Consider the following 26,504-nt stretch of genomic DNA (forward strand, 5'->3'; position numbering starts at 1 on the left):
GGTTCCTAAGACAGCCCTAGTTAGTATAAATTTTCCCCTTCTCTGAGATCAGTCTTGCTGAAGTCTTGCTGAACGTACCATGCCCAGTGTTGTGGACAGAAATAAGAGGTTGTTGGCAACCATTATGCATCTTTCACCATGTACTGGTATACTTAAACATTAATGAACAGTACATTTGGCAAAGCCAGCTCAGATGCAGATAGTTACATTTTCTAGATTAGTTCGCCAGGAGAGATGAGAAATAGCTTCCATTACTTCTGATAGTTACAGGCTTAATACACTATTTTCCTCAGAGAACAATCTAAAAAATTCCCCAAGAAAATACAATACAACAATGTTTATACTTACCTACTGTACAGAAAATCAAAAATGCAGAAGCTGGAGAGCAAAGTTGAATCAATATTAATGACAATGTCACCATATGTAATTTGGTTACTCAGTTGTCCATTACTACAGCATTATGACAATATTGAATAAACTATTAAAAGAAATCCCCCTACATATCTCACTGTAATATAGCTTCACTGCAATATCTTGAAAATCGAGATTAAAAAAAAAGAATCATTCCTGCACTTCCAGGAAAGTTTTCGCTATCAAGTCATTTAAAGAAAAATAAATTGATCCTTTACACATTTCTGTTACTAAACTGATAATGAAGAAAAAAATACAAAGAAGATTTAAAATATATATATTAAATCTTGAATAAATAGATTTCACTGTAGTTAAGTAAACAGACACATTACAGTACAATTACAAACATACATTTACATAATGTGAAGGCAATTTGTTATACTTAATCTCTACTACATTATTTTTAAGAACCTGATTATTGCTTCTTCCTGTTATAATATATTTGTAAAAACACAAGAGGCACATTGTCAAGAACAGAAAATCAAAATTTTCATCACTTTTTCCATTACACTTCATCCCGTCTGTGTGCATGGGAACTTCAAAAATAAAAATCCAAATGGCAACCCAGCAAAACTCCACATTGATACAGTAACTTCTACACTGAAGGTAAGATAATATTACCAAAGATGTTGTAAAAGATTTTTCCAAACAAGTTGATTTTAATTTATGTTTTAAATATCAGCACAACCCAAACCTTGAGAGACGTTCTTAAAAGTTTTGTGCAACAAGATTATTCCATATGTTTTGACTTCCAGATGATTTTATATCATTTTATATAAAAAGGTTTTCAAAATGGAGTTACTCCTAGATTCCTTTGTTTTGAATCCTTGTATTTGATTATTTCCTACTGTCTATGAAAAATACAAAACTATGCAGGATAGGTTTTATGCTATTCAGGCACATACAAGCATGTTTTTGGCAAAGTATTAAATAAAAGCATGTACAAAAAATAAGCTATTGAAAACTAACAGTAGGTAGAGTTTGCACATTTTATTTAGATTCCTCATTTTGTGCATCATCTTCTTCAGGTAGTTTGTTTCTAGCTAAGTCTCTGTATGCTCCCACCATTACTCGCTCTCTTGATGGTCCGAGCTCTTGCAGCTGTTTTCTTTGTGTCGTTTCTAGTTCTTCCAGCCGCTTGCGAAGCAGAGAAAGCTCCCTTTGATGTTGTTCCTCCTTGAAATTAAGAAAAGTGTTTCTGTTACATTTTGCAACACCTATGAGGGACCAAAATAATTGCCATTTTTTAGTAATGATTTTAAAATAAAATTGTGAAGTTCAAAATGCCCTTATCCATTAAGATATTTTTCTGCAGTTTTTGTGGTTATTGTTCTCATAGTCATCACAAACAGCATCAGCAGGAAACGCATACAAGAATTCCTGCTCACAGGTAGAAGCAGCACGCTGGGCTGAAGCCCTGTTGCAGTTACCAAGAATCAGTAAGTGTAGCCTGGTCGGCCTCACTCAGAGAGATCTGCTCCCTCAGAAGCTCGCTGGAATAAATAAAGTCCTTTCAACCACACAAGAAGTCAAGGGTAGCAATACTCCTTTTTACTACTGAAAACACAGCCCGAGATTAACACAATGATACTTCCTTGTACAGAAGGAGCCATTCAAAGCCCTTCAACAGAATGGTAAAGTATTGAGAATAGGGTTAAAACTGCCCGTTTGCTGTGTTCTGAAGCACCGTATCCTTGTCAAGAACTCTTCCATACAGTGAGGAAGGGAACAGCACTGGTAGCATTCCTCAAAGTTTACTTCTCTGTTCAAAGATCAAATATTCCTTTCTTCCTTCAGACTAAGGCCTACTACTATTCTAACACCCTCTTTTCTTGTATTAGTTTCTCTTATTGTAATACATCACCACCTGAAGAAGGGGAAAGGACACTTCAGGCCCAGGAGGCAAGGCAGATGATGACATTATACTGACTGGATTGAGCGATGGTATGTTAGGATTCAGAATTAAACTCCGGAATTCATTGTGTCTACGTTGCAAGTCCTTTAGTCTCTTCTGGAGGCGTGTATATTCTTCATAGGAAACATTCTGCCTATGAAATAAGATATTTCTTATTGCTCAAAATATTTAGTATGCCAACATGCAAGCATACCTCTCCATGAGTGCTCTGCTGTATACTATCCCGAAGAAGGAAAACAATATACCAGAAAGAAATTAAGGTGCAAGATCTCTTTCTATTCTTCTGCCTAAATGTCTATCTGAAAGTCCCTCTTCACCTTAAGCTAACTGCTATATTATGGATTAGAATTTATTCAGTAGATGGAATAAATTAAGATTTTAATAGCATGAACAGTAGTGAGCCACACTAAATTAATTACTTGAATCAAGTTCTCCATAGGTGGTTCAATGAAAAGGAAAAAAAAAAAAAAAAAGGAGCTTGTCCTTCCAAGAGGATGTTAGTCTGTTTCATTTGCAATTCTGAAGTCTTTTTCTTTCCTGTCTTCTACTTATTATCACATACTGTACTTTCAACTCTAACACTGCTTCTCTGTGGCACCTCCTTTTTCACCCATCTTCCTTCTTTTGAAGGGAGCCCTGCACCTATATTTATATTGTCTTCAGATATTCTTCCTCCATTTCCTCCTGAAAAGAGACAGCCCTGCAGTCATCTTATGAATTCTTAGCTGACCACACAAACAAACACAACTATCATAAAGAGACTCCATTCAAAGAAGAACTCTAATACTGAAAATGGCAATAAATTGGACCTCAGTTACTAAACTAAGTGGCATACTTCATATCTGTAAATCTGATCTTGGGCATATATTGTCTTTCAAAGAATATATAAGATAAGAGAAAGTAGTTTATTACCTATTTAACACCTGGTTTTCTTTTTCTAGTTCTTCTATCTTGGCTTCCAAAAGTTCTAGTTTCTCTTGCATCCTCCTGTGTTTATTATCATTGAGAGTCTTTCTCTGTCCAACAAGACATGTCAAATTGAGCCAAGTAATGCTTTGATGTACTAGATCTTGTAAAAGTTAAATCTATATTGCACATGGTTTCAAGTTGTGACTTTTTTTTTTTTTTTAGGATTTTCCATTTTTAAGACGAGGCACTGTATTGTTTGAAGGTTCTGAATCCCATGAGGAGAAACAAAAGAGATGGGAAATGATCCAGAACTGTGACTGAAAGATGCACATCTGTAAGTCATTCATTGGGAAAGTAACTGTATTTTAGAATGACAAAGGTCATTCTTCAAAAAAGATCATGTATAAACACAAGCATTACACAAAAAAGGCATACTTTCTTCTGTGATCCTTTTTTGCTCATGTTAACCTCAGCTCTGAACAACCCTAAAAGCTTAAACGAACCTAGTTGTTCATTTCATAACTTGTATATGCACAATGTATAAAACTGCCAATTAATCTTGAGCTTTTATAAAAAATTAACCAGCTTTTCCTCTCAAGCTATTTCCTAGAAAGCAAGCTTAGGAAAAGACATCCATGAAGGGTACCACATTGCAACACAAAATTGGTGGGGCGTACATAATCAGGAAAAAGGAGACCATCATCTGGCTGGTATCTGAAACATCACCCTTACTAATTAAGGAAGCCCACCTCTTAAATTTAACCGTATATGTACAAGACGACTCACAAAATCTTTGATGACTTTTCAACAAAGCTGTTGGTTGTAACATTCTTTTACGTATCACTTGAATCTATTTCAATGCTAATCTTGAAGAACCTGATATATTTTATTATGTATAACAGATTGCAAATAATCCCTTAAAACAATTCTAGCTGCCCAAAATAAAGCTGAACTTTTCATAAGCTGCATCATGCATAAAGGAAGAGTCAACATGCCTTTTTTTGAGCAACAGCAGCTCGACATAGCTTGTTCTTCACTTGGTTATATTTCTCTTCTCTTTCTGTGATACGCTGAGTAAGTTCATGCTTCTCCTCCAGCCATTCGATACGTTTGTATTCTAAAGTCCTTAGAAAAGTCAAGTAAAAAGATTAGAAAGTTATATAGACAAAGCAGCACTTCAGATTAATTTCTTAGGGCTCTTGAAATAGATGTTTCTTTTCACAACTCCTGCCTTAAACATTTGAAGCATCCAATTTAAATTTGATTGTGCTCCAGATGCACCAAATTTGAACCTGTGCATTAACATCATCATTGATTTTGTTCATCTACGAGCAGCAAATCTTGAAAACTGATTCCAATAGCTAGTTTATTGTCGACTGCTTGTTGGGTTGGCATGTTCCCACACAGTCCTGAGAAAAATTCTAAATTCAAATCAAATAATCATCCTGGAACACAATGGCAGACAACTAAAGCTTATGCCAAACATCCGCTGTCAGAAGAACTGACAGCTATCTTCTCTGTTTGGAATATAAGACGTGAAAAATAGGTTGCTGCCATACATGGCCTACTACTCCCTTTGAATTAGAGAAGTACAAACTTGACTAATGTGTGCTCCTGACCAGAATAAACACCAACACAATAGGAAGCTCCCACTGATACGGTTCCTAGCTGAACGCAAACCAAGAGTAACACACGTTATTTCTTTGGAACTTTGCATGCTTAAAAGATCTTAAAATTAGACTGTATTCTTTGCCAGTTCATTGCAAAGAACCCAGTTTCTCTCTTCAGTCTTGTTTGTCTGGGCTACCTGCATTGTGTCTGAGTAAGGAAGAACTACTTACATATTTAAGTATAATCCTGTATAACAGCCATATAATGAGATTCTGTGCAGTTTTTAAGAAATGCTGTCTAGGGACTGGTGCCAGTGCACCTATACCACTCCAGTCTTGGGCTGATGCAGTTCCCCTGCAGGGACTCTGAACACATCGGTGTAAGTTTCTCACCAAACACCCTTTAACCTTCTCTACAGTGGAAGGATTTTAAGGTATCTGCTCTCAAATTAGAACCAGAATCCTGGCCCACTTGGTACACATCACAGCTTTTCTAGCAGAGCCAGTGGGGTTTGTACTTTGCTGTTAACTGTAAATAACTATTACTATGAAGGAACCAAAGAGCTTTTTCTAAAAGCACTGCTTGACATTAGAAGAAATTCAATGGAAATAGGGGTTAAAAATGTCCCAATAGAGACCTAACACTGTTCGTAAAAAGCTTAACAAGTGCCTGCCTGGGCTCATTTCTCATCTCTATCAACCTCATAGTGTGTTTTTAGCCATTTCCTCATTTCAGATTTTTGTTTCCAAGCCTAAGCCAGACACACCCAAGCAGGCAGCTGCCTTGCCTACTCATGGCCCAACTAGCATTATTTTAACTTATCTTAAGCTGTTTATCTTGGGCTTTCTTATCTTTTGGTCCTTATTTCACTTCCTCTTTAAGTTAACCTACAGCTTTGGTGAGGCTTAACTCTTGGAGTTCAAGCTTGTAACAATACTGAACTGAGCAAGGAAGTTGTGCATCGCCCAGAGAGTCAGAAAAAGAACGGAAAGAGGTGCCAAGGCTCCCACTGCAAAAGTAGCGCAGTCTGGGAGGGCTTACCTGTAGGTTGCAAAACTTCTCAATTTCCGCAGTATCAGTCTTGATGTTGGTATGTCCCATTCTCTACATATTTATAAAATGATCTTAGGGGACTGCCAAGCTCCTTTCACTGCCTTCCCCAAGAAAAACTGTTCCTCTCTGGTAAAAGAGCCTATAGCCCATTCACACTATTTTAAAAGGTCCGTGACAGTGAGATTATCTCACTCAGAATATGAAAACACCTTTCTACAATAAATATCCAATGTATTTAACATACTACTAACAACTGAACTTTCTGTGTGATCCCAATGCAATAATCAACCCAAATATTAAACTGAAAAGCAATACTTAGACTAATGATGTCAGTGCAACCAGTTTTACCATAGTAGTAACACTTTGTAGCAAAGTTTAGATGAAAAATGCCATATTACATCTCTTGAAAGTTTTCTATTTGATCTGGGACATGGACTTTCTTAAAAATCCACCACACACACAACAATCCAGTAAAACTTAAACATGTATTCGGGTATTTTGCTATGAAACACTAAATAGTCATTTCAGACTGACAAACGAATATTTAAATTCCAGGAAAGCATTCGTTACTGTACTGGCCCTGAACAATATTTGGTTTCCTTCAGCATTTATTACCATATTTTGATTGTCAAGCTCATACAGTAATGGAAAAACTGGGAAAAAAACATCAATCATTAAATTGATTAGATTTTTAACTTAGTGGAAGCAACTTGAAGATGCTCAAAAAAGCTTTTACTTGCCTCATATCAGCTAAAAGGATCTGGTGAGAGGAAAGAAAAAAATATATATACGTGCATACACAGATTCAGTCCCTGAAACCTTTTCAAAGCATAATACAATGTTTAAACACCTTTCCCCTTTATGCTAGACACTCTTACAAGAACTGTGTGTGAAACTCTGGATCCATTCAAACTTATGGAAGTATGGCATTCACTTCAGTAGAAACAGGATCTCATTTTATAGACACAGCATATTTCATTAGTCAAGAATTATTTGCCACAGACAGGAATGGAAACAAATTCCTATTTTTGAAATTATCACTAGCAAAGCTTTTATATATGCCACATAACAGAGAGTAAAACCATTTTCTACAATTGTCCTATATTTCCTGTTCAGGTCTAATTTCAGACTTTATTTGGAATCTACAATCCACAGTTAGTAATCCACATGAAAGGAATACAGCAATACAAAAAGAAAAAGGATAAGAAAAGAAGAAAAAAATTACTTCTCTGTTTCCAGTTGAGCTTTTTCTGCCTGACTCCTTGCATTTTGACATTCTTGTTTTAACCTTTCTATCATTTCTTTCAGCTTTTGATTGGAATCCAACAAATCATTTTCCGATTGAGCAAGTGAGGCAACTTGGAGCTGCAGATCATGAATTTGCTACAAAGAAATGCAGTTTTTCATTTGAGAAGATACATGAATAATTAACAACTAATTCTGAGATACTGAGATGGAGCAAAATGGAAATACCAACTGTCTGCACTAGGTTTTGATAAGCCTCTGTTATTTGCTCCCTTTCTCCTTACTCGGCAGCTTCTCCACAAGCTTTACAATAAATCACTAGACAAGGAGAAAGTTTTCTATTCTGGTTAAAACGAGAAAGGGAGGCACAAGTCATTAGTCTCTGATACGTTTCCTAGGACCTAAGACATCCTACGTTCTGTACAGCTCTGGGACATAACTAGAGCACCAAACCAGACAGAGTAGCTGAGCTTTGGAGCTACACAGACTCTTCACTCTCATAACGTGCAATGCTGATTCCAGCTGTCTGACAGCTTGGTGGCTGAAACAGTTGGCTTGCAAGAACAAATAACTGTGAAGAGTCTTATAAGTCCACAGTTCACTGTCAGCACACAGAGATGACGACTGTTTCCCTTTCTTTTCTCCCCTCCTACACGTACACTCACAGATGCCCCATCTCCTGATGGAGAAAAAAATATATTGCCTTGAATTTCAAGTGCAAACAGCTTGTGTTGCAGGCTTCTTTGATGCACATCTACATTCCTACCTACTAAATAACAGTATAGGCGAGCAGGAGTCAAGAGAATAAGGCTTTATTTTCAACACTGCCGTCAATTCACTTTGCAATGGAAATATACCTCTTTACCCTAGTTTATGAAACAACTGTTAAGCACTTGAAGAACCTCAGATGAGAGGCGCAGTGTAAATGCAAAGCATTACCAAGAAACAATTTATAAATCTCCATGGCAACTGAATCTCCAGTTAAATAGTGCATAACCGTGTTCAATATACCAGTCTATAAACATCCAGCTTTGAAATCCTTGATACCGACAAAATGCATGGAACAAAAGCTGTAATCCATTTATACAGATCCAGAAAGCATATGTGATTTCTTAACACTTTTGCATTTAAATGTCTGTTGTATACGTATTGTCCCTCAGGAAAAAAAGCCTTACAAATTCAGTCTAATCTTCAAATACTGGATTTGGGAACTGCAAGAAAGATGGAATTTCTCTATAAAACACTACAATGCAATAAACTCTTACCTGTTTTAGATCAGCAGCTTCAGTTTTCTTCTCTTCTAACTCCTCTGTCTGAATAGCTTGCTGTTGAATTTTTAATCTAAAATTGTATACAACATCCTTATTTTTATCTAATTAAAATACAGCTGTTAGAAGCTCAGACAATTCAGTCTGACAATAGAATATATTGCACAAATATTTATCAGTCTTTCCAATTCCTAAACAATGATTTAAAGGTCTATTTTTATTGATAACTAGAATTCATATGGGAGTCAGAAATATGTTGATTTGTTTGCTTTTGGAATATGACTTTCACTATATCATTTGTATGAAGGTCAGTAGGATAAAACGAGCAAAACAACTCCACTGAGTGTTGTAATAACCTACTCAAAGAACTCTCCTATTAGGGTCTTGGTTTGCCAGTTACTGATGTTACTCCACTATGGAAAGAGAAATAGTTTCCACTAATGCTGGGCTATGCCAGTAGCCAACATGGAGACGATTTTATTATCCAGTTATTTCTTTAAATGTTTATGAAAAGCATAAAGTTTTTCTTTCCAACTTCTAAAATTTATTACTTTTTTAAACAGCATATTTTTCTTTTACAGAAGATAATTTTGTTTCATTTACTATAATGAACATCTATGTACCTATAAATAATAATCCTCTATACTGAATACTGTAAAGAAATGAGGAGAAAAAGGTTTGTGAAATTTGTATTAAGGTTAGAAAAGCCACACTACCGCAGTCGCTGAAGTTCCTTTTTGCTAGATTCTTCTGCCAACTGTACAACACGCAGTTTCTCTTCATACTGATCCTTTTCAGATTGCTTCCAAGTATCTTGTTCAACTTTCATCTTCTCTAGATCAGCTAATCTGTTCTCGAGTTCTAACCTGGGATAGCAGTCAATATTTACACAAGAACCATGACAATGACAAGTGCCAAAAAAAGTGTTTAGTTGCTAAGAATATTGAAATAAGTTACTCAGAATAGTCTTCCCCAGCCCTTTTAGAAGTTGAGCAATAAATCAACAAACATACTTTTCATCCTGTAATGCTGCAATTTTTTCAAAAACTTCCTCTTTAGCAGCTTGCACTTTACGAATTAGCTCCCGATCCTTTTCAACTAAAAGCACCTTATGGCGTTCAACAGCTGCTTTAAGAATTTCGTTGTCTGACAACAATCCTGCATTATATGTTAAAAAAAGTTAAAAGTCACTATTGATATCAACCTGATTAAATCCAATACTAAAATAACATTACACACTAATAAAAGGGAGCTGAAATTCACAGTTCATTCATATATATTCCAACACATGTTTTAAAAAAAAAAAACAAAAAACATAATAGACTAGGCCTTTTTTAGTGTAACAGCAACATTTCAGAAAACTTTTTAAAAGCAACTATTACACTGGAATGACTGTCTACACAGGTTTATTATTTTAACACACACAAATAAACAGCTGATAGTATAAGATTTAAAGTCCAAAGCAATTTCTGCTAAGCAGTTGTGCCTGGATAAAAACGTTCCACCATAGCTATGAAAAGGTTAAGACAGACAATGTATTATTTTCACAGAAGAGGAGATGAAGTTTATGGAAATGAATAACCATCAACTAGTGAAATTGCAGTAACCTGTCTACAGCAAAACTCCCATTTTCATCCACTCAGATCAGATGCAATGGAAAGAGCACCGATAATATTTACATGCAACATCAGTTACAAATTGTGAGGACTGTATTACCATTAAAAGTAAAAAACCTCAAAAAACAACTCCACAAACTTGAGAAAACAATCAGAGTGAGAAATATTACCAAATTAAGCAATTCTGAAAATTGTGACTCAATATGCAGGAACTAAAGATGCAAATGAAAAAAAACGTAACCAAGGCTTCTGTGCTCACTGGCAAATAGGATTACACTCTATAGCAACAACTCCTGGCTATTTAGCTAATTCAGTGATAAAAACTGAATTCCACCGCAACTTTAAGTTAGCTTTAAGGTAGATGATTTTGTGAAATTTAAAATAAATCTTATTTGCATTTAGTTTCATATTTTATAGGCCCCAACATTTTTAGTTTGCAAGATAGTACAGGTATGTTGCCGATACAGAAATCAACACTTTTTAGATGCTCTCAAGGAACTAAATATTAAAGCAAGTGAACACAAGCAACTGTTCCAGGAAGATGAAGGTACCATTTTGGGATTTTTGGGGGGATATCTGGGCTCATGACACAGACCTACACAGTGATGACAGTCCACTTAAAAGCTGTGTACTGATTTAAATCATCAGCATAGAACTAGTATACTAGCATTATTTTCACTCTGGAAGGTTATTTCAGGTTGCCTATAGGCTCAGCTTTGAATTAGGTAGCCTACACCACTGCCTATTTTCTTCTAAGAATGAGCTAGACCCTATATTTTGTTTCACATGAGCGCCGTACTTGATTGTTGTCAGTTCCATGGATGCAGAATCAGAGTACAAAATAACCACCAAAGTCCTAGATGTGTTAAGGTTACAAGTCAAGTGAAAGACTGTGGAATTTGGCAATTTTTTTTTTTTTTAAATTAACCTATAAAGTACATGATTTGAAACAGATTATGCTCAAATTGTATCAAAAAAATCACTAATTTACATAACTACAAATTGTTCTATAACTTCTTCTTACCCTAGTCAATCAAATGATACAACAGTTAGATAGCAAAATTAATTTTCAGATCTATCATCTAGACTAGAGGAAGAGGTTAAGATTGCTGGGGGACGTTTGGAGGAAAATTAATTGTAATATTGCTCTAACTGAAAGTTACAAAAGAAACCACTGAAATTAATTGAACATTTTACCATCCATTTCGCTTTGAATCCTGTTTCGCTCTCTTTCTATCTCACTCTTTGTTCTTGCTGCCTCCAGTTTGATATTTGTTACTTCTAATTTATGTAAATGTTTAAGTTCTTCTACCTATAAATTAGAAAATAAAACCAAATCAACTGAAAATAAAAATATATATCAGCAGCTTTACTGTATGTTTTTCATGTGCTACTTCGCTAACAAGAAAAACTGCTAAATAATGGCAGCCTATGCTTATTCTACATATACCTTTTTAAATAATTTTTTCATTCACTGCTTTCCTGAAAAACATTCCAGAATATCCACTCCTGTAAGTCATGTTAAAGACTACTATATAGACTCTGTACCACTAAAGCTTATTGACGTGATCCGATTCCCCAAATCATACTTAGTGCTTCTGTAAGTTTTCATTAATTCCTCAAGTCAGACACTAACAATTCATGAACAAATTGCCGGTCACCTTAAAACGCAAGTTTTGTATATTCCCTGATTAAAAAATAAAAGTAATCAAAGACAATACACATTGCAGGAACGAGGCTGTCTACATTGCAGGAACGAGGCTGTCTGACTATGGACATATTCTCCATACATAAGTAGCCAGTGATTACAAGCTACAGGCTGGAAAGATTATTCTTTTAAAAAGCCTTGGTGATACATGCACATATGCACAGGATTGCCTATGAAAACTGGGTTTCTGAGCAAATACTCCACATTCGATAGAATCAAGCTAGAATAAAGTTAGATGTAATCTCCCTAAAGTGAAATGGAGCAGTGATACGCAAAAACAGAGTATCCGTTATTCCTCCAAGTCATTTCCATTTGATAACTACATACAGCCCCCTCAACATCCTGGAGTGCTACAATACTATCTCAAAATCCAGGTCATCATAGTTTTAAAGTGCATTTTAAATCAAATACTTCTCTACAACTGTGACATGCTCATCAAACTGCCTCATAAAAGCAGTGGCTTTAAGAACATCAAATCATCAAAGACAATTACTGCTTGCATGGAAACTTTCTATAGTTTAGGCATTTCTACATAGTAATTACACGGTCAATGAGAATTAAATACCTAGAGGAAAGCGCTTATAATGAAAATCCATTCACAGTGACAAATCTAATTACAACCTGCTAGCATAGACAAGTGGCAAAAGGTTAAGAATGACACAGTAGCTTATTAAGTAACTACACGGTGGATTTGGTTGCTTAAATATGAAGTTGAGAACACTTCAAGGCCCCCAGCAAAGTTTTAAGGTGGCTTTTTTAAGGTACAAAATCCAGAAGATAAATGTGTATGCTTGTGCTCAGAAATAAGACTGAGCTGGTGCAGAAAAAGTGTGGGGAGAAGCAGTATATAGTAATGAATTTCTACTCTTCCTCCCTTCAAGAAACACCACTGAGTGTTTTAATTTTCTCCTAAGTCTGGAGGCCAGCAGAGAACACCAGTTAATACAACATCAAGACTGTGCTCACCTTGTGTATAATCTAAAAGGTTCCCGATAGAAAAGGTTTAACAAAAAAGGTTTTTTTTAAGATGAAGATAAATAGAAGTTATTATCTACGACTCTTCCTCCTATTTATTATTCATGCTAGACAAGTATGACAGGCTCTATAAACAGGTTTATAATACTGGTATAGTTATATCCTATTCTTATGGTAAGCTAGAACTTTACTGGAAAATTGAAATAGTCCACACTTATAAATTACGAGACCTCAGTACTGACTGTAAAGCCTGTTTTTAATGAATTCTGAGACTGTTAAAGATGAACCATGGAAAAAGTTACAGTATTTTTCCTGTATTATGTGTTTTCTGAGACATATTATGCCAGTATTGACCGTCACACTCATATAGAGTGCATATCAGTGTTATTTTGGAAAGTATATTCAGAAATGCAGGATAGCTTTAAGTCAGTTTAGCAGTTAAAACAATTCTGCGTTCAACTGAATATATAGGACCAAAATTACTGGATTTATGATTAGTCCTGAAATACCTAAAACCTTTCCAGAAGAATGAGAAAACACAGGGGATTAAACTTGCTACCAGTGCTGTACAGAAACATTTCTAACAAGCTACACTGGCATTAGCCCACATAGAACGCTGCACTAAGGCGACTATCCTGCTTCTAATAGAACCTAAATCTCAGCAGGTGATGCCAATGCAGGATGCTTCCTGTAGCTAATGCAGCACACTCAGAGCATACTTTTTACAATCTCCAGAAGCCATATCTTGAATAAATATATACATGTGTTTTTTTCAAGTTCTATTGCACTTTATGAAAGAGTAATGCTCGTTTCCATCGAATAAGGCTATCTTCATGAGTAATGAAAATATGAACGTAAATACATCTCTTCGAGCACTTTTCTGTTTAGAAAAAGCATCTAGAAAATGAAATATAAAGGGCATAACCTCAATCTCTAGAGATATTCTTCGGGATAATGTTTTGCCTGTAAAATCACATATTCTATATCTACCAACTGAAAATGGAAAAAACCTACTTCAAGTCACAGGAGAAAAAATTGTTACTTTATTCTTAATGTAAAATACAAACAGAAAAAAATAACATATGAAAAATGTATTTCAGATATCATAAAAGCACTTACTTTAGCAGCTAAGGAATTTACTTCTCGTTCAGATTTGTGAAGTTTGCTAGTTAAAAGAATGTTTTGCTCATGACTCATCTGCAGTTCCTTCTCAATGCGATCAACCTGTAGTTCAGCTGACTTCTTTTCTGCCTTGAATAAAGAAGGTATTTGTAAGATTTTTGGAGCAGGATATTCATCTGTATGGTTCAACTGATTTGGGCTTCCAGACATTACTGACATCATATATATAGCAAAATGTTTATCTTTGCTGGATAGCGTGTTCCAATAAAGTATTTTACTCAAAAGTAACAATGGGTTTTTCTAACACTGCCTGCACAGAATCCCCCACATCTTCAATTTAAGAGGCAGAGGTAATTGGACTTGCTTAGGAAGCAGCAAGTATTCATATCAGTAAACTGCTGAGATCTAAACACGGGTATGCACTAAGTGGTGCTCATAAAGATAGCATATGTTGGCCTATGCAGTTATACTAACTGAAGAGTTAACTTCATGGAGAGGTAATAAAATATAATTACTGCTAATATTAGAGACTCAAGACCCAGAGCTTTAGTACAGTACCAAAGATCTGAATTTGGCTCTTTCATGACTCCTAACGTAATTGTAATTTGTTTTTAAATCTGAAATCGCAGCATTTGCGATTTTGTCTTCTCTTGTGGAATTGATGGCAAAATTACCAGTGATTTCAGTGACGGCTTCATCAGGCCAAGTATTACTCTCACTAGGCTCTACATGGAAACAAAGGAAAAAAGAAAAAGAAAACAATCTTACCTCTAGAGACCTTGCCAAAGTCTGCATCTCAGCTAACTGTCGTACTTGTACTCTTTGAATATTTTCTGCTTGTACACCACAGTTTTCTCTTTCTGCTCTTAGTTCTGCTACTTCTGCTTCTAAGCCTTTTAACTTCTGATGTAGTTGTGCCTTTTCTCTGGAGAGTACCTCCACGCGTTTACTGTCCCTTGTCGGATCAATGCTAAGCAGCTGATTATGGAGTTCTTCTTTATCTTTATCCAGCCGTGTTATCTGATAGTTTTAAATCAGAAAGTATAAACCTCAACGTTAGTTAGCTGTCAGACAGCAACAAATACAGTAGCTGAGCATTCTGGAAAGAACAGCAATGTGCATTTCAAAAATAAGAAAGAAATTATATTTGTGTTTGTTTTCTTTCTTAGAATAGGATAATCAAAAAGCCCATTACTTAATGCCTTTTTTGCCTCAGTTTTCACTGATGAGGCTTGTCCTCAGGCCTCCCAGGTCTCTGAACCTCCTAGCAGAGTCTGTGGAAGTGAAGCACTACCCATAGTAAAGGAAGAAAGAGCTAGGGATCATTCAACCCACTTGGACATACACAAGTTTATGGGACCAGATGGAAGGATATTGAAGAAGCTGGGTGATGCTACTCAAAGATGATAGAGAACAGCCTCGCAAAGGTAATGACAGGCAGGGAAGGTTCCTGATGACTGGAAAAAAGGCAGACATCACAGCTATCATCAAGAAGGGCAAAAAGGTCAAGGAGGATCCAGGTAACTACAGGCCAGCCAGCTTCACCTCAGTCCCTGGCAAGTCCTCCTAGGAGCCATTTCTAAATACAAGACAGACAAGAATGTGATTGGAAGTAGGGTTTACCCAGGGAAAATCATGCCTGTCCCCACTTCTCTGCTTTCTAGTACAAAGTGACTGGTGCTGCGGACAAGGAGAGGGCAGTGGATGTTGTATACTTAGACTTTAGCAAAGTCTCAGTCTCCCAATGGTCTCCTTATTATCAAATTGATGAGATATGGGCTGGATAAGTGGATGCTAAATGGGCAGAAACTTGGCTGGACTGTCAGGCTCAAAGAGTTGTGATCATTTGTGCAAAGTCATGCTGATGGCCTGTGAATAGCAGGGTCCCTCAGAGATCAGTACCGGCTCCAATACTGTTTGATGTCTTCATTAATGACCTGGAGGACAGGATGGAATGCACTCTCAGGAAGTTGGTGGATGACATCAAATTGACGGGAATAGTCAACATGTTGGAGGGCAGAGCTGCTATTCAGAGGGATCTAGACAGTCTGGACAAATGGGCTGACCGGAACCTCTCGACTTTCAATGAGAGCAAGTACAATGTCGTGCCTCTGGGATGGAGTAACCCAACGCAACAATACCAGCTGGGCCCGCTGTCTAGGAAGCGGCTCCATAGAAAAGGATCTGCGTGGGGTCCTAGCAGACGACAAGCTGAATATGAATCAGCAGTGTGCCCTGCAGCAAAAAGGCCAACTGCATCCTGGCTTGCATTGGCAGGAACATAGCCAGCAGGTCCAGGGAAGTGACCCTTCCCCTCTCTTCAGCACTTGTAAGATGACATCTGGAGTACTAAGTCCAGTAAACAAAGGATATTGACACACTGGAGCAAGCCCAGCAGAGGGCCACCAAAATGGTCAGGGGGTTGGAGAGCATGATGTATGAGGACAACCTGAGAGAACTGGGCCTGTTCAGCTTGGAGAAGAGAAGGCTCAGGGGAGACCTTTCTGCTGTTTACAACTACATGTTCAGAAGATACAGAGAAGATGGATCTAGACTCTTCTCAGAGGTGCATAGTGATAGGGAGAGAGGCAACCGACGCAATTTGGAACACGGAACGTGCCAATTAGATATTAGGATTTTTTTTTTTTTAAACCTTGAGAGTAGTTAAATACTGGAACAGGTTGCCTAGAAAGACTGTTGAATTTCCATTCTTGGAGATATTCAACATTTTACTGGACATGGCTCTGAGCAACCTCATCTAATTAGACCTCTTTTGAGCAGAGTGTTGCACTAGACGTATGAAGGTCCCTTCCAACCTAAATTGGGATTCTACAGTTCTACAATTACAATAGTACTCAAACTTGACAGTAGCTCAAGGATAGCTAATGTGATTTGACCCTATCAGACAAAAAACAAAGCAAAAAAAAACCCCTGCTGTTACAAGTTAGTACAATAAGCATGAACTAATCTTGAGATTGTAACTAAAGAACATATTCTAAATATACAGTTCCCAGTGTTTCAAAATAAGTTACATGGACTGAATATAAGGTGAGGATTGGGGGCAAAAGAGTGAGAAAGCAAGGTGTGAGATTCAGTTCTCTTGATATTTGGAAACTATATTCCAAACTCTGATTTGCAGTACTGTGCTTTTAAAAGTTGCCTCAATGACCTCTACAGAGAAAAGCCAAATTCTGTAGCAGAATCCCTCCAAATCCCTTTTATAAGGAGATCCAAGAATTATTGCATGACGTGCTCAAACCATCACTTAGGAATTATGATGTTTTTGTAGCTCCCTGGGCCAAATGGCGAGGGAGGTTAAGAAGGCTGCAAAAGTTTTAGCATTTCTCATATCCAGATGTGGCTCTGAAAGAGAGGAACTAGGACACACTGTGCCCTGGGCTCAAGGTAATCTCATTCTCTGCAACTGTGCTAGTCAGTTGCAGAATGAGCACAAATCCAACAAGCCCACAAGAGAGGCAGGCTGTAAAGCAGCACCTGGGGTTAACTCTGGGAAGGAGGACTGTGCTGTTTTCAATGTGTTACATTTGTGAATTTGGATTGATTTTGAAAGCGATGATTGCCTTTGATTTGTGTCTCATGTTTGGACTAATATATTCAAATCTGGCATCTTGGGACGTGCTCAGAGACAAGTACTTAAATCAAACATGCAAATGATATATGCAACTCTCATTTTGACCTTTGCCTATATTTAAAACATACATAAGCTGGCAATTTATTTAGCCATACTTTTGAAAGTCCAATTCTGAAACAAAAAAAATTTATGAATGATTTATCCAGAGGTTAGTATAACTTAAAAATAGTTACCAAAGTTTTTACCAGCCTTTTGACCACTCCTGTCACAATCCAACTTAATTTCAAAATTTACCCTTGTCTAGCATTAAGAATATCTTCTGCTGCCTCCCTGTTACTTAGTTGCCACATAAGTAACTTAAAATTTAAATTTACATCGGTTGCTCAGATACCCTATTAATTTCAGATTAGGGTGATATCTCAAATTCTACCTCAAATGTGATTTTAAAAAAGCATTTAAGCAAAGCTACTGGCTGTCATTTATCAGAAAGCAAGCCTATTCTTACTTATAACAGTACAAATGATATTACAGCACATCACTGAACAAACCTACAGAGACAGCTTTAGGATAAGTCATAAAAGCGTTTTGAGAATTAAGAGAACAAACACTACATTACGAAATTATGTCAAACTGACACTCACCAAAGTACCAACATTTTCACAGGGTTCAAGTGACTTTGTCATCAGATACACTTTAAGCTACTGTAGCACTCCACATACCTCAGCCTCATATTTTATTTTCTTCTCCTCCAAAATACGGGCATGTTCATCCTTTTGATGTTCAAATTCTGATTTTAGAAAGGTATGTTCGTAACGAAGTTTGTTATACTCTGTTCTATATTTTTCCACTTCCTAAGTTAGACAATAAAAAAAATAAACTCAGTCAGAGAAGGATTCAGATTTATTTCCTTCAAACGTCCATTCAGTGTGCCTATCATTTTAGAAGTTATACTTATTGAACTGAATCCATCTTTCTCCATTTTCTAGGGTGTCAACCTTCACTGTCTGGAGCAACAGCAGTGATCAGTGCTAGATGAGGAATGTCATACTTTGCTTCTCTTGCCAACTTTTTAATTTCCTAATGTTCCTATTGTGAGGAACAATCATAAATTGGTGGTTCCTACTCTAAATTAAACAAAATTAAATACTTATTACTTACATTTTCTAGCTTCTTAATACGTTCCTTCATAGGAGATTCCAGTTCCTGCTGCATTTGTGCTCTTACCAATTCTAATTTTTGAGGAGTTAGCACCTTAAAACAAAAAGCTATAAGTAACTAGTCATATTCATCTATTTTTACTAGGATATACCAAACAGTTAGCAATAAAATATTTCAAGTATGATTTTAGGAATCCTGTTGAATTTTCCATGTCTTTGTAAAAAAACGTTCAGTGATAGTTACAGAAGGAAACAAACATGATATTAGCTAACTAAACACATTCCAACACAATAAAAGAAGCATTTAGAATGTCACATTTTACTGACAGAAGTAACAAAGATGTTGAGGTAAATTGCCAAGAAATTTGCCTGGAGGAGAGGAGGAGAGGAGAAGAGGAGGAGAGGAGGAGAGTCATAAAAAATAGAGCATTATTGTCTGGAAAAGCTTTCCAAAGAGAAAATGACCCAATCCCACTTAGTCAAAATGAATAATACCAAACCAATTCCTTGCAAAACATATTGTTTACAGCCCATAAGAAACAAAGGATATCTCAGTATAGTCTATCACAAGCATATGTGAGGTCATACATGCAAAACAGTACTAACAGATACATGGTTCCTGGTTTGAAATGAAACTGAGATCAGAAAAGATTTCCCAACTTAATGTCAATACTACCTAGTATTTTGGTAAGAGTTGTCTTGTGTACAGTCAATAACAGCAAACTAACTACCAAGAAAAAGAGTTTAAGAAATAAAGAAAGATAGGCACACATCCACAACCTGTGACAGTTTCTACTTTATTCTACTTCTCTTTCACTCTTCCGTACCCCTAAAGTCTCTAAAGACTAATTCTAGTTACAGCACAGAGGCACCTCTCCTCCATTCAGAGTCTAGGGACCTCCTCCATTCATCTGGAGATGCTTTATTAGATGTTGCATTTGCTCCCTACGAACACTAGTTTATACAAAAGACTTCTAACATCTTAGAACACAGTCCAGCAAGCAACCTACAAGCTGGGTTGTTCAGTCAGTAACAGAATCACCACAGACTTTCCAGTATTGAAAAGCTGATGATATCCAACCTACTTGAGTAAACATCAACAGCTGTGAAAGATAAGGAGTCCCTTAAAGAGAACATTGCGTAGTTCTTTTGATTATAGAATAATAATTTCAAAACTTCACCTTTAGCAGATCAACAGGCAGGAAACTGGCAAATAAATCTGAAAAATGAATGCGCGCTTATTTTTAACCTAGTCACTGAAAAGCTGCTACTAGTTTTATCCAAAGTCTGAGGAAGTAAATAAATTCCCTGAGTGATAGCAATGTTAGTATCTCAAAAGATTTACAGGATTAGAGAAGTCATTCTCTCTAGAGAAGTCATTTATGAGTGGAACTCATTTCACCTAAATCTAGACACCTAAATCTAAACTAGTCACCCTCAGATCGCTCAGCAGACAATCATAGCTATGTCCTGCATTAGTTTAAAGAAACAAGCAATTATAGAAAATGTCACCCAAGTCATCTTAAACACTTTAAAAAAAAAAAAAAAAAAGATGAGAAGAATTGCCATCATGAAGAGAAACCAGTATCTAGTTCTCCGTTCACTCATGATAACAGATTTAGGCATCTAAGCTTATCCACTAGGACAGATGATTCTTCCTGTTATAGGAGAGAGCACTGACAGAGCTTTTCTTCAGAGACTGAGAATCTGACTATTAATGCAGCACACAACAGGATATGGGAGACCAGTTAAACAAGAAAAAAAGAGAATTTCATCCCAAAGTCACTCCAGAGAAGAAACACTATTCAGGTTGGGTGGATTTCAAGATATCTGAAATAGATTCAAGCTAAATATATGCATGTTAAATAAACAGAAATATAAACATGGCCCTATTACAGCATTAAAATTCATATTAAGCTCTGCCAATCACATATTTCACCTGCATCTTCAGTTCTTCCAGTTCTTGTGTTTTACCCAGCAACTCTTCTTGATATTCAGCAAGGAGAAACTGAAATTTGTCATGTACAGTTTGCTTTTCAACTAACAACCGTTTCAGTTCATCTTGTGATTTTGTATATTCCTCCTGTAACCTGCAAGACAAAGTACAAGCTTATTTTATATTTACACTCTGAAAGCAGACCTTAATGCTCAAAAAACTCTGGTACAGAAGCAAAAATAAGATCATTAAGTTAGAACTAAGCTTTTAAATATCATCTTGTTGTAACACATTGAAAAGTTACACCATATTTTCAAACATATCAAGTCTTTTGGAAACATTACCTAATACGCATTGTGGTATTTTGAATTGTTTATTTTCTAAAATGAACAACACTCAAATCTCTCCTTAAATACAGAAATAGCACATACACATAAAAAAAAACACTTCCGCATAACATTTAGCTTTACCTCTTAACAGCTAAAATGAAGAAACCTGTTTTAATTAGCGTACCTTATATGTTCTGCTTTTATAGTTTGATAATTTGCTTTATGGTGTTCACATCGCATTTTTTCATCAATCAGAAGTTTTTGTAACTCTTGTGAACTAGCGGTATCACCATTTCCAACCATGGGAGGAAGGAGGCCACCAAAGGTATCCATTCTACGATGACTGTTCACAGTGATTATTAACAGTGCAAGATAAAAATTAATTTATAACAAATCTATAACAACATCCACTTCTTTCTGCTGATGACATCCCAGAAGATCAAGTCACCTGACACAAACACAAGGACATGTAGTTAGTAACCAAATATATTCACAACTTATTTGTGAATGTATTTGTGAAGACTTAAAATACTGCTTTTGCTTCCAGCACAGAAAAGCCCTCCCTCTGCTGTAACTCCTAGGAACTTCCTACTGAAAAGGCAACTCTTCTCCGTTCATTCTGCCTGCCCTGAGATTTGATAGCCCTCCCAGGGCCACAGGATAAATTTAATAAAAGAGATTATTTGAGTCAATACAAAATAAACACAAGCACCTCAAACTGACAGATACATCAAAAGTAAATACAACAGTTCATGTACACTTTGAATCAAACTGTGACACTAATTATGTCCATTTAACAAGGGTTCAAACAGAGGCCACAACCTCAGAAATACAGTTTTTACTACTACTTATCACAGTTACTGCACGCTTCACTATCCTAATAAGTTGTTCTGCTCAGTATACCACCCGTTCAGCTGGAAGAACGGCAGATAATTCTCATTGATTAATTCCTGTCAAACCATTTCTGGAGGAGAGTCAAGTTTTCATGAGCAGGTTTCTGCCATGCTGCCCAAAGTTCAGCTGTGAAATACACCACTGACACATGTCATTTCCTCATTTTCAAAGTTTATCTGGTAGTTTCTTGTGCTCCTTCCAGAAAGAGTTTTACTAAATGTGACTGTCTTTGATGAGAAAGCTGCAGATCACCAGATGCTGAGAAAAGGGGAAGTATCATAATATGCCTGTTCAGTTCTTTCCAATATTAGAAGCAAGATACTGTGCTAGACTCATTGTTAGTGACTCTTCCAAAGGATGTGCAGGAAAGAGGCTTGTAAGCAAATTTTAGGGAAGTTATAAAGCTTTGAAACTGACCACTCTGCCATTTTACCTTTTGGCCCAACTGGACTGATGACCAAGAACTGAAATAGTAGTAAATTTAAAATCCCCAAGCATCACTGCAAATACCGCACCTTCTTCATATTTCACTGTTTATTAAAATCTTTCACGGACCTGTCTTAAACACTTGAAATTTGATTCTGTAAACTTCTGAGCTACAAGCAAGATCAAAATGCATCTTCCATATAGGGAAAAAAACCACTGCATGTTAGTACCTATTTCACCAAATGACATAGTAACATCAAGAAAATCTTATGTTTCAATTTCTTTCCTGTGTTTTCTTCCACCCTCACTAAGATGGGAAAAGGTCAGAGGAAAATCCACCAGTGTAAGCAACTGTTACAATAATAGAATAGGCAAAGTGATAGCAGCAACTTCTTTTTATTCTGCTTTATCCACATTTTCTGGGAGGAGAAGGAAGAAGAAATCAGAATAATGAACATTCTCCTCAGTGACTGTCCTATATGTGTATGCAATTTTGAGCATTAATCCCTCTATAGAACAAATCCTGAAGAACTTTCTAATCAATATAGCATCTATTTTTCATCCTTGACTTTTGTTTGTTTTTGAGAAACAAAGGACAACAGCAATTTCCAAAGTCAGGATTGTTATATTTTCAATTGCTAAACCAACAGCTGTATGAGGAAAAGTGGCCAGTGATCCTAAGTACATAAACTATGTGGGACAACAGAAAAGTTCTAGGATACAGAGAAAACCCAGGCAGCACATACCTAAGAATTTCTAAGCATACAGAAAGGGGATTATCCTGATCACTGTCAAAAAAATGAGCCACAGTATTTTCTCTGTCTCAGATCTTTGCTTTCATAAACTCCAAATACCAAATTTAAATACCAAATTCTAAGCTAAATTCAGAATCAGGAAGAGAGGATTTAAAGTTGGGTCTGAATTCTCTTAGCTTACGTGAGCAAGAAGTACTTCTGAAGTAGCATTAATATACACAAAATCAAAGACATTAAAAAAAAAAAAAAGAGAGCTTTCTGAAAACATAAGAACCAAACGAAAAAGCTAAATGGAAGAGCAGAAATGCAGCCTTCTGTAGTCTCAGTTCCAAACTGATACAGGTGGGAAATACTCACTTGCCTGACAACTTTTGCTGCTATCAAAAAGTCCACAGATTGTAAAACATGCAAATGAGTACATGACAGGATGTGCATCTTGAAGATTTCATGAAAAAGAAAAAAGGAAAGAGTAGGAAGAAAACTGTAGCCCACAAAACAACCGTTTCACCCTTTAAAAACCAAAGCGGTGCGTAGCTAAGGAAATAAAACTGTTTTGGCTTATAGGGACATCTTGTGGCAAACTTCATGATCTGCACTCCCAGTAACAAATGTGAGACCAAGTACAAAATCAAAGATTTCATCACTTTACTAGCTCTCCTTCCTTGAATCTACCACCAGCAACATATTTGACATACTCACATTCTTATAAATAAAAAAAAAGATTTTTTTCCATCAAATTCACAAGCTTCATTTTCAAAACATAAAATAATTCCTGCTAGTGAGCTGTGAATATTTAATACCATTTCAGGGCGACACAAAGCATAAGTATAAAACCAACAAGTTAAGAATCTCTTCTGTGCTAATAGCCTACAACACTTGCTCATAGTCAATGATCAGACCTTAAATAACCTTCACAATTATTTATTTCTAAAATTAGTTCTCCAGCTATATTCACCAATTTTTTATCATGTGACAGAACTGCAAACTTGTATGAGTTGCCCCAAATTCATTTTTTGCTTACTTTTGTCAGAATTCTAGACCTCTTTATATGTTCACTCTTTTTCCTCCAACCAGCCAACATCTTGTGAAATAATACAACTATTTGTCTGAAAGACTAAGTGAGAAACTCAAAGGAAACACACAGCCTCATGCAAGTGACTCTTCAAACACTAACCTTTCCCATCCCTGCTTAAGAGCCTACAGAGTAAGACTAGATAATGAACTAATGAGAAATTGTACCTAGTTCAATAGCTTACTGTCACCAGAAACAGGAGATTCCTTTCCTTCTTTCTTCATCCTTCCTCCTAGAACTGGCATTCATCAGACCCTTCTGTGAACTGATTTAGCTTAATAAGACAACAGAAAATTGACCAAGTGAAAAACACTCAATAGTTTTACGTGAGGTCAGTGAGTCAAGTTAGCTCGTGTTAAAAAACAACAAGCTACAGAATAGCGAGCGTAGGGAACAGGAACTAGTTAGGAGACAGAAACAAAGAGGCAGACGGCCAGAAGGAGGGGCAAGACTTTCTCCTTTCAGGAGCAGAGAGCTGTTACATCATGAGCTCAGATGCTCATGAAACCAAAGCCTTGAACAGACTTGGATACTTAGCTTTTAGACAAAGTGAAAGGAATCCCACCTTAAATGACTATGCAACACACTCATGAGAGATCAGACTAGCCAAGAACAGCAAGTGAATAAAAACAAAAATATATATATATATAATTTGAGAAACACAATAGCTTACCTTTCATTACTTAATAGTCCTCACTGTGACTCCATCGTCAGCAACTTGCAATAGCCAAAGTAATCAACTTTTTCAAAAATAGAAATAAAATAAATATTAGGGAAAAAATCAAAGGGAAACATGAAATCCCTTATTATAGGAATTTCTATAATTTGGAAACTGCTCAGATATTACAGCAGAGAATCCAGCGAAAATAAACACTCAGTACTTTTACATGTGTAAATGCAGAAATTTTGGAGAACATCTGGATGATTTATGTTATAGAACATACCAATCTCACTTCAACTGTTTTCACTTCTTCCACAGCACTGTTCAAAGTACATATTTCAACAACAATTAGGCATGCACTATTTCACAGTGTCCAATCCCTACATATGGCAAAGTATCAGCCTTTCTGTTTCTGTCTTACCTTAGAGATAGGATTATTTTTATTACACAAAGAACAACAAATAAGGCTATATCTTAACACAGGACGCAAATTTTTGCTTTAGTACATAACGAAACTGGCAACATTGCCAGATATACAACTGTTCAAACTAAAATTTTGAATGGCAGCTACATGTGATAACTCTTCTAGTTGGATTTGAGAACAGTTAGTCAGGTATCATATGCCAGTTATCTTTTTCACTCTATCATGCAAGAGTCCTTCAAATGCACATGAGAAACTTTTGCTTACTAGAATGTCATTCAAAGTTTTACTCAGGCATACAGATGTGATAGACTGTTGCTTGTCACGAATAGTTCTATACTCCACAACCAACATTCTTCTTCCATTTCTACCGACAAAGTATTTCACATTCGTACTGACTTAAGACAGAGATATTCAGATAGGACACATCACATCTTAGTATATATATTCCACAGTGCTCCTGTAGGCAGAAACGTGATTATATGCACCTTACAGCATGTGCACAGACTTTATTTTGGATAACGAGCATGAGCACTTGTGTAAGTCACCGTGATATCTGAGCTGTTGACTTTCCTACGACATATGGCTAGAGAAGCCTTGTACTACACTAACATGTACTGCATACTAATATCAGCACTACACTACCATGGGGGTCAAACATCCTGAAGTGCAGGAAAACAATCAGCATCTTCCTGCACGTCAGTGAAGCCCACTGGTGGAAAAGAAAACATGAGAACATGCAAACACACCAGGGTCTTTCTGTCCCTGAACTTGGCTACTTGTGCTGGGCAACTCCCAAACTGAGGGGGTCACCAGCCCCCTACCAGCTCGCAGAGGCCGCAGGAGGCCTTTAGCACCAGACAGGACAGAAGACAAAGACGACCGCGCTGCGGGACCGGCTGGCGACCGCTCCTCACGGGTTTACAGGTCTCTACTCCGCAACGACGGGCTCAAGGGAGGAGCGAGCAGGGCCGCAGCAGGAGCACAGGCCGAAGGGGCCTCCCAGCTCGCACACCGCGAGGTGAAATCCCAGGCAGGAAAGCCCCGGGCCGGCTGGCCGCCCTCCCTCTCCGCAGCGGCACCCGACCACCCTGCCCCGCACCTGCTACCGCTCACCAGCCGCCAACGGTTTGAGGAATTTAAAAATGGCGCCTCACCCCCCCGCTCGCGCCACCGCCCGCCGCCCGCCGCGGGGCATCCTGGGAGCACAGGAGGGCGGCGCCGCCGCCCTGGGCGAGGCCGAGGAGACCGCGGCGGGAGGGGAGGGCTGCGTTGCCGGGGAAACGGGCGCGCGCGACCTCCGCGCCGTAGCCCCGCCCCGCGCGGGGAGGCTGCGCGCGGCGGCCGCTCGCTGGGCGGGGCCGCCTGGCGCCGGGCGCGCGTGCGCAGAGCGGCGCCTCACGGCACCGGCCGGCGCTTAACGGCCGT

The 26,504-nt window shown here is 37.4% G+C and overlaps 1 protein-coding gene and 1 long non-coding RNA gene across 19 annotated transcripts; one reads left to right on the forward strand and one right to left on the reverse strand.

The window, feature by feature from the left end:
* Positions 1 to 672: 672 nt before the first annotated feature.
* Positions 673 to 26,277, reverse strand: CEP83 (centrosomal protein 83). 18 transcript variants are annotated; one of them, XM_068937396.1, is made up of 18 exons: positions 26,179 to 26,256; positions 24,668 to 24,734; positions 24,162 to 24,259; positions 21,032 to 21,295; positions 20,522 to 20,672; positions 18,584 to 18,676; positions 18,145 to 18,276; positions 14,602 to 14,853; positions 13,831 to 13,962; positions 11,226 to 11,340; positions 9,426 to 9,570; positions 9,129 to 9,278; positions 8,410 to 8,485; positions 7,125 to 7,282; positions 4,231 to 4,360; positions 3,239 to 3,342; positions 2,279 to 2,459; positions 673 to 1,587 (listed from the first exon to the last, which is right to left on the reverse strand). In XM_068937396.1, exons 4-18 carry the CDS (start codon positions 21,178 to 21,180, stop codon positions 1,402 to 1,404), a joined length of 2,154 nt encoding a protein of 717 aa, XP_068793497.1. In that variant the 5' UTR covers positions 21,181 to 21,295; positions 24,162 to 24,259; positions 24,668 to 24,734; positions 26,179 to 26,256; the 3' UTR covers positions 673 to 1,401. The 18 variants fall into 18 exon arrangements, with proteins under 18 accessions (XP_068793497.1, XP_068793516.1, XP_068793527.1 ...); XM_068937415.1 differs by having other exon boundaries at positions 24,162 to 24,268; XM_068937426.1 differs by having other exon boundaries at positions 24,179 to 24,259; positions 26,179 to 26,253.
* On the forward strand, positions 2,221 to 7,347 carry LOC138066709 (uncharacterized). The gene is made up of 3 exons (XR_011140110.1): positions 2,221 to 2,355; positions 3,458 to 3,569; positions 7,208 to 7,347. It is a non-coding gene; the product is annotated as an uncharacterized lncRNA (long non-coding RNA).
* Positions 26,278 to 26,504: the final 227 nt, after the last annotated feature.

Source organism: Struthio camelus, chromosome 1, assembly GCF_040807025.1.
Source record: "Struthio camelus isolate bStrCam1 chromosome 1, bStrCam1.hap1, whole genome shotgun sequence".
Lineage (NCBI taxonomy): Eukaryota > Metazoa > Chordata > Aves > Struthioniformes > Struthionidae > Struthio > Struthio camelus.